Genomic DNA, 13,551 nt, shown 5'->3' on the forward strand with positions numbered 1-13,551 from the left:
CAAGTAAAATGGATGTGGGAAAAGATTAGTTCCATTAACTACAACTCTTCCTGTTAAAACTCCTGTCTAAAACTCCTCAAAGCCCATGCTTTATTTTTGTCAGTTGAGATTTCCTTTCCCTTTACAAGTACTGCATGCTGTAGTTCCTATGCATTTGTAAATATGTGGGGGAACACTGTGTCCAGTTCTGGACAGTTTTGGGCTCCATGGTACAAGAAAGTCAAGGAGCTACTGGAGAAGGTCCAGCAGAGGCCACAGGAATGAGGAGCAGTCTGGAGCATCTCTCTTATGAGGAGAGACTGTGAGAGCTGTGCCTCTTTAGGCTGGAGAGGAGAAGGCTGGGAGGGCATCTCATCAACACATATAAATAGCACAAAGTGGGTGTCAAGAGAATGGTGCCAGGCTCTTTTTGGTGGTGTCCAGCAGTGTCAGCATAATGTCATCAGCACTCTTGTTGAAGTGCAAAGTGTTGGACAATGGCAGTCAGTGATGCCATTGAGGTTACTGGGAATTTCTCTGCCTCATGAAAAGTGAGACAGTCCAAGTAAATTGGCTGCATTAATGTATGTTGAATATATAAAGGCAGTGCAGCTTGACATCTGTGTATTGCCTAAGAAAGATATCAGTCTGGGAGTCTTTTGAATGGATGTACTTCTTTGCTATGTATCCAGTGATGTGAACTGTAAACATCATCAAATGTTTGAAGCATTTCTGGTTTGGTGAAGATTTGTATTTTTTAACAGATTTACTGTTGTTCTACCCCTTTTTCCCTGAATGCAGAAGAAACATTAGCATATGAATATAAGAATAATGTTTTTCATTGTGTCCTCACTGTATTCTTTCTTCTATTGATCTGAAAAAATTCGGTATTTGTGTCCTTAAAACATTACCTGGAATTGGATTAGGGCCAAGATCCCACTGATAACTTAGAATCAATTTCTAACTAATTCTTGAGAGAAAAAAAAAAAGGCAGCAATTTATCCTTTAGTCCTTCTTCATATTCCCTAAAATTCTGGGGCTATCACAGTCAGATCTGCCTTTTGTTTCTGTCAAGGTAGATTTAACACATCCCTTAGCATATGTCTCTAGGGAGGGAAACCTTCTCCCTGATATTTTTCATCTTTCCTTATCCATCCTGTTATGGGCTCCACAGTGGAGTCATTGAAGATGAGTCAGTTGAATGATGCTCACAGTGATCTGGAATTTACTGCCACATGCAACAATTTTTCCAGCATAGCCATCGTAGTCAGTCTGTGTGGGGTGGCAGGATTTTGATGAGCTGAAGAATCTCTAACAGTCGAGTAATTCCTGAAATTTCAGATATTCCAACTTAGTTTTCCCTTTGGCAAAGTATTACATATGAAGGAGACCAGGCAAAAAAAAAAAAGTAGAGAGGGTAAATGTGAAAAATGGGAATTATCAAGTGAGTCTGAAGTTCCTGTGTGAAAGTTCCATAATATTTCTTTACTCTCAGGTTTTGAGACTCAATGATACAATGCTCTGACAGTGTTAGAATCAATTCTGGTGCTCACTGCTGGGGATTTGTGCCACTGCATGGGTTGGAAGGAATCCACCTGTGAACAGGTTTTAGGGGCTGAAGTTACAGTCATGAAGCTGGACTGAAATATCTACTGAATGTTGCTTTTTATATTTTCTTTTTCCTTACTGATTTAGCTATGATTAACAGACTAATTTTTTCCAGATGATAAATATGTGCAGCAATCTGGCAGTTGACCTGCCACTCCTTTCACTAGAGAGAATATCCATTAGGAGATAAATTACAGCAAAACCAATATATGTATCTCATTTTTCAAAATTTTCTTATTTACTGTTTTCACTTATTCACCTTGAACCTCTTCTCTGTGTCCCTTGGTATTACAACAAGAATGTGATTTATGGCCATATAACTTTGCTGAAAACAAAAAATGTAGTATTTTGACCAGAATAGAGGAAATTTTGGGAGTCTTATGAATTATTTTAAGAGTTTTCTCCCTATTGAAATTATCTCATGAATGTTCTTTAACTGGAAAACAAAGAAGGAAAGTCTGTAAAATAGAGGGCCAGCTGATTTCAGCAATCAGCATACTCCAATCTTTTTGCTGGGAGGATCACTATTCTCATTAGAAAATATAATCTACATATGGAACATAATGATTCTATGATTATGCTGTAATAAAAAACACAACAAATTAACAAAGTGAAACATTGAATGAATTCAGGATTTATTGTTATTAATAATGATTATTAATAATAATTTAAGTTACTAAATATATTTCCACACTAGTGGGGAAAAGCCAATGCAATAAAACTTAATTATTATATTTAAAATAAAAAAAAATTCCAGAACTTTTCAGGAATTAGAAAACCCCTTATGCATAATGACATATAATGCAAGGAGCTTTGTAATAAATCATCATTGTGTATATGATTTTTTCCAGATGGACCCTTACACACCTACCTCTTACTAATCCTACTAATGACACTCTGATGCTACAAGTGGTTAACAGTGATCCCTGCCATTTTGCAGTTGAGACTGACTCAACACAACTTGTAAGTAAGATTTCTGTGTTTTCACAAAAAAGATAAAAGAGAGCCTTCTTTTTAAAACAAATTGAATTATGTATTGTACTGTGGGTTCAGAATATACAATCTTTTAGACATTTTAAGTACATATTTTAGAGATTTTATAGCCAGAGGAAGAAAACAATTAAACTTGAAAAGCAACTCAAGCTGAAGTACAGATATTTTTTTCTTTCCTGGAATGGTTTTGAGCAAGACTGCAGTGTAGGTTGTAAATAATTCAGGAGATATTAGAAGGAGAAGTTGTAAACAAAGCAGCTGGGTAGAAGATTCATAAGTATCAAATAATCAACAGAATAACTAGGTAAATATTTAGGTTAGTAGATAAAATATTAATGGAAGAATACAGGAATATCTAATATTATAACTAACTTGCAAGGAATATGAATAATAATTTGATCAATATAGCTGCAAAGAAGCTTCAAGCAAATACCTAGAATTGTTTCATTGTGCAAATTCAGTTACCTTGAGAGTGATTTCTCTTAACCCTCTCATTTTCACGTACTCCACTTTTTCCTTCTCCATCACAGTAGCCCTTTGATCTTGCTGCCTAACATTTATGTCCTTTCTAGGAATAACAATGGTGTAGATTGGCTCAGCTTTTGTATGTTCATTGAGATTTGCTAGAGTTCTAGGTGGTCAGGGTTCTGAAAAATATTTCTTATTGACCACTGAATACTAGTTGATAGTACAGGCCCCATGAGCAATTCTTTATTATTAAGGTGATTCTATGAAATATGTGACCTTTTTATGATGGGGACATGAGAAAAGGGGAGGGCAGATGTATGTAAACTCTGCATCTGAATGAGTGGCATTGAGTGCCTCTATCACAGCCTCTTAGGATATGAATTCAGAACCTTTACCACAAAAAAAAACCAAACAAAAAACTACCACCACCAAAAAAAACCCAAAAAACCAAACCAAAAATCCCAACCAACCAACCAAATGAACAAACAAAAACAAAACAAAACAAAAAAAAAGAAGAAATAAATGTGTGCTGGACAGGAAAGAAATAGTGAAATGGTGCCTTTTCTAGATATGAATAAGGTAATCCAGGGAAAATACCAAATTTGGTTGGTCCCTTCCAAAGCGAACTATTCCACAATTTTATGATTCTATTCCCACAAAATGGTTTAAGAGTCAGGGAGAGGAATATTGTAATAAAATAAAGCTAAGAAGATACAAAAGACCATATGTAGAAAATAGAGGAATGATACATAGTCATTATAGGTTCAGTTTTCAGAAACTGAACAGCTTTCAGCCTCAAATGTAGCAGTACAGCCAGACCAAGTGTTCCTAAAAGGCGTTCTGATGGCAACAGCTAAAGGAGACCAAACTTATTTACTCAGCTTCCCTAAATATTGCTATGTAGGATTCCAATTAATTAAAAGTATAAAAGTATAAATTAGGTTTTTTCTAGTCTGTCTTTTCTGTCATGCACAATAACACATCTTTATACACTATGGTAAACCTTGACAAGTGCTATTACTAATTATTTAATGAATTGGTATTTGAATAGGGCCTTACAAACAAAATGGATGCAAACTATATTAATTGTCTGGGAGTATTATAGATGTATTATGTTTGGGTCATTGCCACAGAAGTGGGTTAGATTTAACTATAGTGACTTTTGGCTGCTGCAGATTGCATATTACCTTGTGCAGGAAATTAACAAGAAAAAAAATCTCTCTGCTCTCATAATTTATCATCAGAGATTCTCACATCAACAATAGCTACATTACATTGTGTCGGAAAAGACACATTCAACACTAACTGTAGTAATTTTCTCTCGCCTTTTTATTATAATCCTCAGTCCTGTATATCATTATGAATTGAATTCTGAAATGTTCCTAGTTAATTGCAGTAGTTCTTTCAGTTACAGGATAGCTTTGTTTGCTAAATGCAACTACTTAATATTTGCTTCATGTAACTGTCCCTTTTTGAACCTATTTCTTCCATTACAGACCCATGTTTGGAGAGGTTATGTAATTTCATTCAGTTTTGGTGACAAAGTCAGAGGGTGGCATTTATCACAGAATCACAGAATGATTGGGGTGGAGACTATCTAATCCAACCCCTTGGTGAAGCAGGTTCAGCCAGAGAAGGTTGCACAGGATCACCTCCGGGCAGGTTTTGAATATCTCCAGAGATGGAGACTCCACAGCTTCTCTGGGCAGCCTGTTCCAGTGCTCGGTCACCCTCACAGGAAAGAAGTTTTTCTCCATACTGAGATAGAACTTCCTGTCACTGGGCAACACTTGAAGGAGTTTGGCATTTGCCCTTATGATACTTGTACACGTTGATGAGGTGCCCTCTCAGTTGTCTCTTGTCCAGACTGAACAGGCCCAGCTCCCGCTGTTTCTCCTCATTAGAGATGCTCCAGACCCATAATCTCTTTTGTGGCCTCTGCTGGACCCTCTCCAGCAATTCCTTGTCTTTCTTGGACTGGGGAGCTCAGAATTGGACACAGCACTCCACATGTTTTTGCTTCTCCTGAATAGTTTGCATGCTAGGCTTAGTACCTCCACACAACACTGCATTCAGTTTCCAGAAGATTACTGCTTATAAACCATATTTTGTGTTCCAGGTATTGGTTTATATTAATACCCATTTCAAAGCCTTTGCTACGTGTGGAAGAAGTTTCCCATCTTAATCATTCAAGTTTCTGTTTTCTTTAAAGCAAGAAAATAATGCTTCCTTGTCAGCAGAAAGATTACCATTTGTGCAACCCTCAGATAAAAGGCAGCAGAAAAGAGCAAATTATTCAAACAATACATTGAAGATGGGATTGGGCAATGAAAATACATTATATTTGAAGACAGTAGAGTCAGGTCAATAACTGATATTTCATGTATATTTCCATATTTGTTTTTATGTCATCTAAGATGTAGGACTTTTGAATATACTGGGTTGTCGATCAGAAAATGTCTCAAATCGATTTCTTCAATCCCTGACTTACGTTAGATAAACCAGATAATATAGTGGTATCAAAGATTTTTTTTTCTTCTCTTGAGATATTTGCCTAAAATTAATAACCAAAATATTGACCAATATTTTGGAATTTAAAAAAAATCCAATATTATTATCACTTCCATGTGTGTGGAAGTTTGTTTGTTCCAGTTTCAGTTTGAAACAAAGGGCATTACTGAAATATCACAAAGGATTATTTTCTTTAGATCTGATTCAACTTCAAGTATGGACATCATTAATAACACGCTTTCCTGAGGTCCAATTGGATTAGGCTCAAGTATTCCTGAACTTCAGTGTGCATAATGAAGTCTAAATGAAATTCAAAGGCTTTAAATCCTTCGTCAGCTTCATGTCAATTGGAAGCAGCTCTGTTACCCTTTGTAAACTGATAAAAATGAGAAAAGACTGCATATCTTACTGGTGGCTTTGCAATTGTAGCCTAAGTCAGTTTAAATGGAATATAACATCTTGGATTTCTTTCAAAAATTTGGTAAAAGCTTTCAAGGATTCCCTTTAATGGGATTTGGATTTTTTCTTTTAACAACCTATGTTAAATTTTTGTTTCCCTTCTTGTAAACTTTAACTAACTTATCTTTATAAATGCTGACAAATTATCTAAAAGCCAAAATGAAAGTGAATTTTCATAAGTTTACTGTAAAACTCCAACTTGTTTTTCATTAGTATATTGGATATTAGGGGTGTCTGGGAAAAAAGTCATTGGGATGTTGAGTTTTGTGTTTCTGTCCTGACTGCGGCTTTCTTTGTCTTTAGCAGAAAAAGATTCAGGTTCAGCATTTAACAGCTGAAAACTTTCAATCATCGATAATGTGTCCCCCAATTTACTGCTTTTCCTTTATATAAATATATTGATATATTTCACATATTTGTGTATTATATTGGCATACACGTATATTTACAATGTACAAAAAAGTCTTACAAATAGGATCATCTCCATGGCTAAAAAGAAACATGCTTTCACTGTAACTCTTCAATTTGCTATTCTCCTGGTTTGAAGTAGCCTAAACCTTTTCAATTAAGCTGAGTTCTTTCCTGATTGGCTTTGAAACACAACTTTTATTGAGGACAAATAACTTAATAGGAAAGTGCTGGCAGAGAGGAGTGCAATCTCTGTGTGCAAGCTTTAAGGATTTTCTTAATGACCATGAGTATTGTTTTGTACAGATTAGAGAACAAGCTTTTAGATTTAATAAAGATTTCCTCTCCTTTCTTCATTTTGTAACAGAAACAATGTATTTGTAGTTAACTGCAGACTCAGTTTCTATATTTGAACTGTTATATCTGAGATCTTATGAAGAGCAATGATAACAGTTCCTTTTCACATGACTATTGTGGAAGGCATTTGTTTATGTAAACAAAATGAAAGGCAGGAGATGTGTTAGCATCAGCATATTTAATTGAATTATTCCATTACCTTCTTAAAATATATTTTTTTTTGCATTATTTTCAATTCTAGTTTTAGAAACAATTTTTTTTTATTTCAGTAGAAAGTACGTAGTTTTTTTTGCCTAGCTTATCTCAAAACAAATTACTTTTTGGATTCACAGCACATCAAACTGTAAAATTAAAAATTAATTTTTAAAACCAAATCTATAGTGTAAAAATTAACAATCCTTTCTGCTTTCAGAGCAGGCAGTCTGCTGGATTATCATAGCTCCATGTTGATTATTTTGATTCATTGTGGCAGTGGATTTTCTGAGTAATGATAATATGTCAAGTAATACTTATAGGAAATTGAACTCCTGTCTGTTTGCATATCTGTGGAAGAGTTATTATTCTAGGTAATGTGAACGCCTTACACTGAAATTACTCAATATTTAAAAATCTTAGTGTTTATTTAATGATGTAATCTTAGTCTATGCCATCCTGTCTTTACCTAGTTTTTAATTTCATTAAAAAGTATTTGGGAGGGGGTGTTTTCTGCTGTGGTTCTTTCTCCATTTGTAGGTCTTCATTTGATAAATGGGTCTGACTAGTAGGTAGGAGCTGGACTGCAAATGAAAGTTTAATTAACTGTTATGGCAGTAGTCTGATGAATTACTTAAAAACTTTCTCTCCCAAAAAAGAAAATAACATTTTAATTTAGGTGTGTTACTTGAGCACACCTGAGCTCTGTCCTCTCTTCTGCACAACCTACCTCCCACTGCTATCAGTAGGAATATCTGTTGTCAAGACACACCAACATCCCTGTCCCTCATTGAGCTGGTACTGATGACTAAAGATTTTTAGCTTTTTATATATTTTCCTATATTTGTGGCTTTGGAGACTGCTAATACATGGTTGTAACTTCTAGTAATTTTCTACCCTTTTATCCCTACATTTTAGAACAATAAGCTAACCTAAAACATTCCTGAAATGCTGTTTAGTTTTTTTCTCAAGAAGAGAACCTACAAAGATGTTTTGTTTTCCAACCAGAATCTGAGAAGACACAAGAAATGGGGCAAAGAAGCCCCTGGACTAATTCCAATGGGGCAGTACCTGGGGTAAAATTACCTAACCAACTGCTCTTCTAATTGGACAATATTTGATAGCTATACTAACCAAATAACCTTATAAAAATTGTAGAACTACTGTATTATGCCATATGGTGCACCCCGAAGGCCTTTCAGTTGAAGATTTACTTTTATATGCTATCATTTTAACAGTGTTTGGAAGGATGGGTGTTTTATTCCAGGTAACTCTACCTTATAAATACACCCAGGGGATGACTGGCAAGGGCAGGAACAGCGTGGCTCCTGCCTGGGCCCAGCTGTGGGATGGCAGGGAAAGCCATGGGGCAGTGAGGAAAAGCAGCAAAGGCTTGGATGATGGATGGGATTCATCCATCTCAACAGAGACTGGATGACATCAATGTCCCAAGACAAAGCCCCTGTGCGGGGGCTGGGGACGGGCCAGGCCTTGCTTTGTGTGGGAACAGTGACCCCAGACCCCCCAGCCTGACTGAGCTGTCAGTCAATCAATCAGTCAATCAACCAATCACATACCGGGGTCATGCTAACCTGGCCTCTCATTGGCAGTGTTACTTATCAATCACACATTGGGGCAGTGCTAATTGGACTCTGATTGGCCAAGTGACTGGAAGGCCCACCTGGGAACGGGCCAGTGAAGGCCATGGAACTTAAGAGATGGCGCACACTTGGACAGTGCCTTCTGCTGGAGTTTCTGTTTCAGTCATGCTGAGCACCAGGAGTTGGTAGTTTTATGTGTGTTTTGTCAGTTCCAGCTGTTGTAGGGTGTTGCTTTGACTTTCATTTATTGCAAATTATATTCATTTTATGAAACATAGGTTAACTGCTCATGATATCAATCGGTTACCTTTTTATCTCTTCTTACGTGCAAATGTTATTTATACATATATAATATTAAAAGACTAAGACCTGGGTTTTTTTAAAGAAATAGTCCTAGTAATTGTGTATTCAGTGATTCTGGCTGATCACACTCTAAATGCATTGGCATTTTTAGTCTTCATGATTCAATTAATTTACTGGTTATCTGCTTCTTGAAAACAGATATTAATCCGTTGTAGTCAGCTCCTCTGCTTTTGCCTATGCAATTGAGTCTCAAGTAGAATACTTGAGGTGAAGAGAAAACCTGCAAAATTATTTAGTGTTGATTTTGCTAAAGGTAAGCAGAAGAGAGACAAAGCACTGGTTTATTAAAACCTGGCATGTACTTCCTTTCTGAGGCAGTTTGTGTCCGTGGGGGTCACTGTGATAACCCTTCAGTGCCATCACGCCACAGTGCTGTTGGAATTGTTTTTGAGATCTGCTGCCCGTGTCCTTGGAGCAATTCTAGCCTCAGCCCTGGAGCTGCTGGGCAGTGGACGTGCAGGGACTGCCCCTGGCATTGTTTGCTGCGGTAACTCGCTGGCTGAGAGGGGGAAATGCTTCTGGTGGAACACATTAATCACATACACATCAGCACTGTTGATACAAAGCGCAAAACAGAGACTCAAAAAAATTGATTTCCCCTCCCTTACCCGTCCTTTCTTTTACTTCTTTCTTGTGTTTGTGCAGCTGGCTATTCCTCCTCATTCCACCAGTCAGCTGCCTGTGAGATTCTGTCCCTCTGCCCTTGGAAGACGCAATCACAAGGCAACAATAACCTTGAAATGCTCGCAGGTATGATAATGTGCTTGTACCCACAACACTTGGGATTCAGATTAGGTACTATTTATGATAGGCAAGGTAGTAAAAGATTCAGCCTGTAGGTCAAGGTGAACTTTAGTGACTGGATGCCCAATGAAAGAGTAAATGCAATGATGTTAAAAACTGATAATTTGTTTTATCCTTAGTTTTACACAGAAATTGTTCTGTTTACAGTATTAAAATGTGGCATAATGGCCTAGGAGCTAGAACAGGTAATGAATAATTTTAGCTTGCTCAGTAGTGAGTTCTGCTAGTTTTAACACTTGAAGACTGACACTTCTTAGGTGTCACCTCTGAAATTAAATTTCTTGGTGTTATTCCCAACCTCCCCAAAATTAAATGGTTTCAGTTTTTTTATCCAATCTGAATTTTAGAAGATCACTCACTTGATAAAGTGAATTCTTCCTTTCATTTTATCTGAAAATGTTTTTTACTTTGAACACCTTAGAATTGTTGACTTCTTTTTTTTCTGTGAATTTTCCTGAAGTTGAATGAGAAACTAGTAAATAAAGAGACATGAGTCATCAACATGACCTACTAAGTGTTATTAAATTACACTGGAATAAAAAAGCTGGAATAAAAAAGAAAAACTGATAGTACAATGTAAATGGTAATATTTCATCATGCAAGATGTGGTTAAATGAAGCCTTTGCTTTCTGTGCAATTTCTTCTCTGTATTTTTTTTTTTTGAGTTTCAGATATCCTAAAACACTGCTGACCTGTGAATTATTCCAGTTGAGTGCTACCAGCAGTTTTCAGTAGTGTTTTAAGCGATACTAAAAAAGCAAATATTCTTTTATATGAAGAAAACAAATACTGAAGGAAGTCATGTGGCAATTTTTTGTCCTGAAAAAGTATGTTGAAAAGACAGGCTATTTGCAGGTGTTGTTGGCATAGCATTTATTTTCAGAATCTCTCTTAAATATTTAGTAAGGATAAAAAAAAGGAGACAGCAATTTTAATATGAATAGTTTATATCCAAGGTCAGTTCAAGAGGACACAATGTCTTTCTCTGAAACCTGATGGTCCACAGAAATTTTAGATCTACTATTTCTTTCCAATATCCTTGATTTTTCTGTGTCTAAAGGTTAATGTTCATTATTATCTTTGGAGTAACACTTTTAGCTTGTTGTGTGATTCTACTGCTGTCCCACCAAATAATTATTTTCTTTCTTCCTTTGTCTTCTGAAGAGAACTTCTCACTGTATCTGCTTTCAGGTTTTAATACATGTGCTTTGAATTCTGCTTTTGGAACTAACTACATCTTTCCATTCCCTACACTGAAAGCTCTGAGCAGCTGATGGAAGTTAAATACTGTGTGCTTGAGGTAGTACAGAAATTAAACACAAAAAGGAGATGTGAACATCTCCTAGAATGAAAGTATTGATGTCCAGATAGCAATACTTAGAGTAACAACAGCTTGAAGAAAGAAAAAAGAAAGCAAAATTTAAAGTTCACTTAGAGAAGATACACAAAACAGCGGAAGAAAGTAGGCAAAATACTTGAAAACATTTAGCTCTGCCTCATTAAATAATAAACAATGGCACTTTCCATTCACAGTTTGGAGAGAGGATATTTCACCTGACGGGGTCTGGAGTTCCTCCTGAGCGCATGGAAACCACCACCACCAGTGCCTGCATTGGAGAGTACTCCTCTGCCATCATATCCTTCAGAAATCCCACTGCTGAGAATGTGGTGGTAGATATCGTGCTGGCAGGTACAGGGCTTTGGAATTTTTTTTTTTTTTTGAGCGGGGGAAGGAATTTCAGCTCTTTGGGTTGCATTAGAAGTGTGAAAAGGATGTGATTAAATTTTTCTCGTTCCATTTGTTGGCAATAGAGTTCTTGTGTATAGTCCACACCCACCCCGAAAACTCCGTAGAGTGTGCTGTGGGAGATAGGGAAGAACACAAACCTGTAACAGCTGTGCACAGGAGAACGCTTCGGTCATGCAGCCTCATGTGGATGTGCAGCTGCTGGCTGGCTGTGTACTGCACTGTAGCACTTTGGCAACAGGAGACTCTGGGATGTGTTTTGGTAGCTGTGCCTAAGCCACATAACTAATGCTTTGCTTTTGTTCCTCAATTAACTTCAAGTATTTTATATTACTTGGTCAGATTCTGGATAACTAAAGGAGTTAGTAAGACAGCAAGGACAAAACATTTTTAAGGTTTTCTTTGGGATCTTTTGGGGTTTTTTTTCTGATGATCTTCCAAGCAAGTAGGTTTCATCAATATTTTCAAACATGCTTTAAAGGATAATCTGAGATCCAGAATTGCCAGAGATTGACAAGTAACTGTCCATATTGGGATTTCACAAATGCTGTAGGAACTCAGGTTCTAAATCCCACATTCTCACTGATGACTAAAATTTACTCAGTCAAAAAGGAAATTTCACTTCGAGTGCATCAGAAGGCTTCAAAAGGTTCTGTGAATCTCTACCTACTCAAACATAACATGTAGGTAGCATCAGAAAACAGGTGCCAAAGCATGTCCTGGCATCTGCAAATAACAAAAATTGAAGATAAATGTTCCAGTTTTATCTTCATAAGTAAATAAATGTAAGAGAAATAGCAACTAAACCATAAGAGAATAGTAAAATCAAGCCTGTTCAAAGGTAAGTTTTAAGCCATATTTACACACTCATGCTGTGATTCAGGGTTTGAGACACATAGAATAAGTGAAGAAATGTGATTTTAAAAAGCTGTAGATTCATGTTTTTTTGTTGCATTAAACTCACACTTTTTGATCCTCTTTCTGAATATGAATTAGAAATAATGAAATACAGCTTTGTCCACATACACGGTTCATATGTGGGGGATCTTGGAAATATGTTTACCTAAAAGGTCAGGAGCATCTTGGTCTCGTGACTAAACACTCTGTACTTTTGCTGACCAGGATTTTTTGTCAGACTTCAGTGCAGTTTCCTCTGTTTAACTGCTGAAATTTATGACTGTCACAAAAGAGAGTACTATTTGTAAATGACCAGTTCTCTTGTGAATTTCAGTTGATGTTCTCTTCTGGAAAAGAGAAAGAAGCAGCAGGATGCAAAATATTCAGTGCTTACAGACCAAGGGAATCATGGCCAGGATCTTGGAGACTTTACCAGAATTCAGATGCTGAGCAGGATAGCTGGCAGAGAAGGGGGGAGCCTGGAATTGAGAGAAGCAGAATCTTGTCCAGCTTCCTACTTACCTGGCATCTGGCTGTCCTTAAGTGACAAGGAGCGCTGTGCACTGGCTCTGCACTCAGAGACAGGGCAGCTGCTGCAGCAGGTGGCATTCAGTGCATGTACACAAGGCTCCAAAGTTAGCAAGGCTTCTCACAGTTAGAAAAGGGGGGTAAATGTTGACTGCACACCACAGGAGCTGCTCTTGAGCAGTCATTCTGATTGTGCAGCCATTGCTTCTGTAATCCAGATGGAAGCTGGGAGGGTGGAAGCTGCAGCTCTGGTCTGAGGCAGTCAGGAATTGTGGAGGTGTCTCCCTGGCACTGCAGTGTGAATGGCAGGAGCCTCACCAGCTGGATGAATGCTGTGGTAGGTGACCTTCGTGTTTGGAGGGGGAAATGGGCAGCCTGTAGGGGAGTGACAGGCTGTGGATTTAGAGCAGCTGGAGGTATTCAGATCCAGAAATCCAGGTGAAATTTGCAATGTAATAAAACAGTTGGCCAATATGATTGTGAGACTGTTGTTTTCTGTGAAAGTTCATGTTGATCAGGAGATTTTTCTGTTGACTGGGAAAAGGCTTTGTTGTTTCTTCCTTTGAAAAGTGATAGAAGGAAGACTGGAGGAGCACTGGAATGATCAGCCTCACCTGAACCTCTGGTGGGGTCATT

The 13,551-nt window shown here is 37.3% G+C and overlaps 1 protein-coding gene across 1 annotated transcript in view; it reads left to right on the plus strand.

Annotated features, from left to right (window-relative positions):
- CFAP47 (cilia and flagella associated protein 47) overlaps positions 1–13,551 on the plus strand; it is a 260,858-nt gene that overhangs the window by 180,512 nt on the left and 66,795 nt on the right. Inside the window, 3 exon segments of the mRNA XM_030954886.1 lie at positions 2,439–2,550; positions 9,585–9,689; positions 11,277–11,433. Coding sequence (XP_030810746.1) covers positions 2,439–2,550; positions 9,585–9,689; positions 11,277–11,433 — 374 coding nt within the window.

This window comes from Camarhynchus parvulus, chromosome 1 (genome assembly GCF_901933205.1).
Source record: "Camarhynchus parvulus chromosome 1, STF_HiC, whole genome shotgun sequence".
Lineage (NCBI taxonomy): Eukaryota > Metazoa > Chordata > Aves > Passeriformes > Thraupidae > Camarhynchus > Camarhynchus parvulus.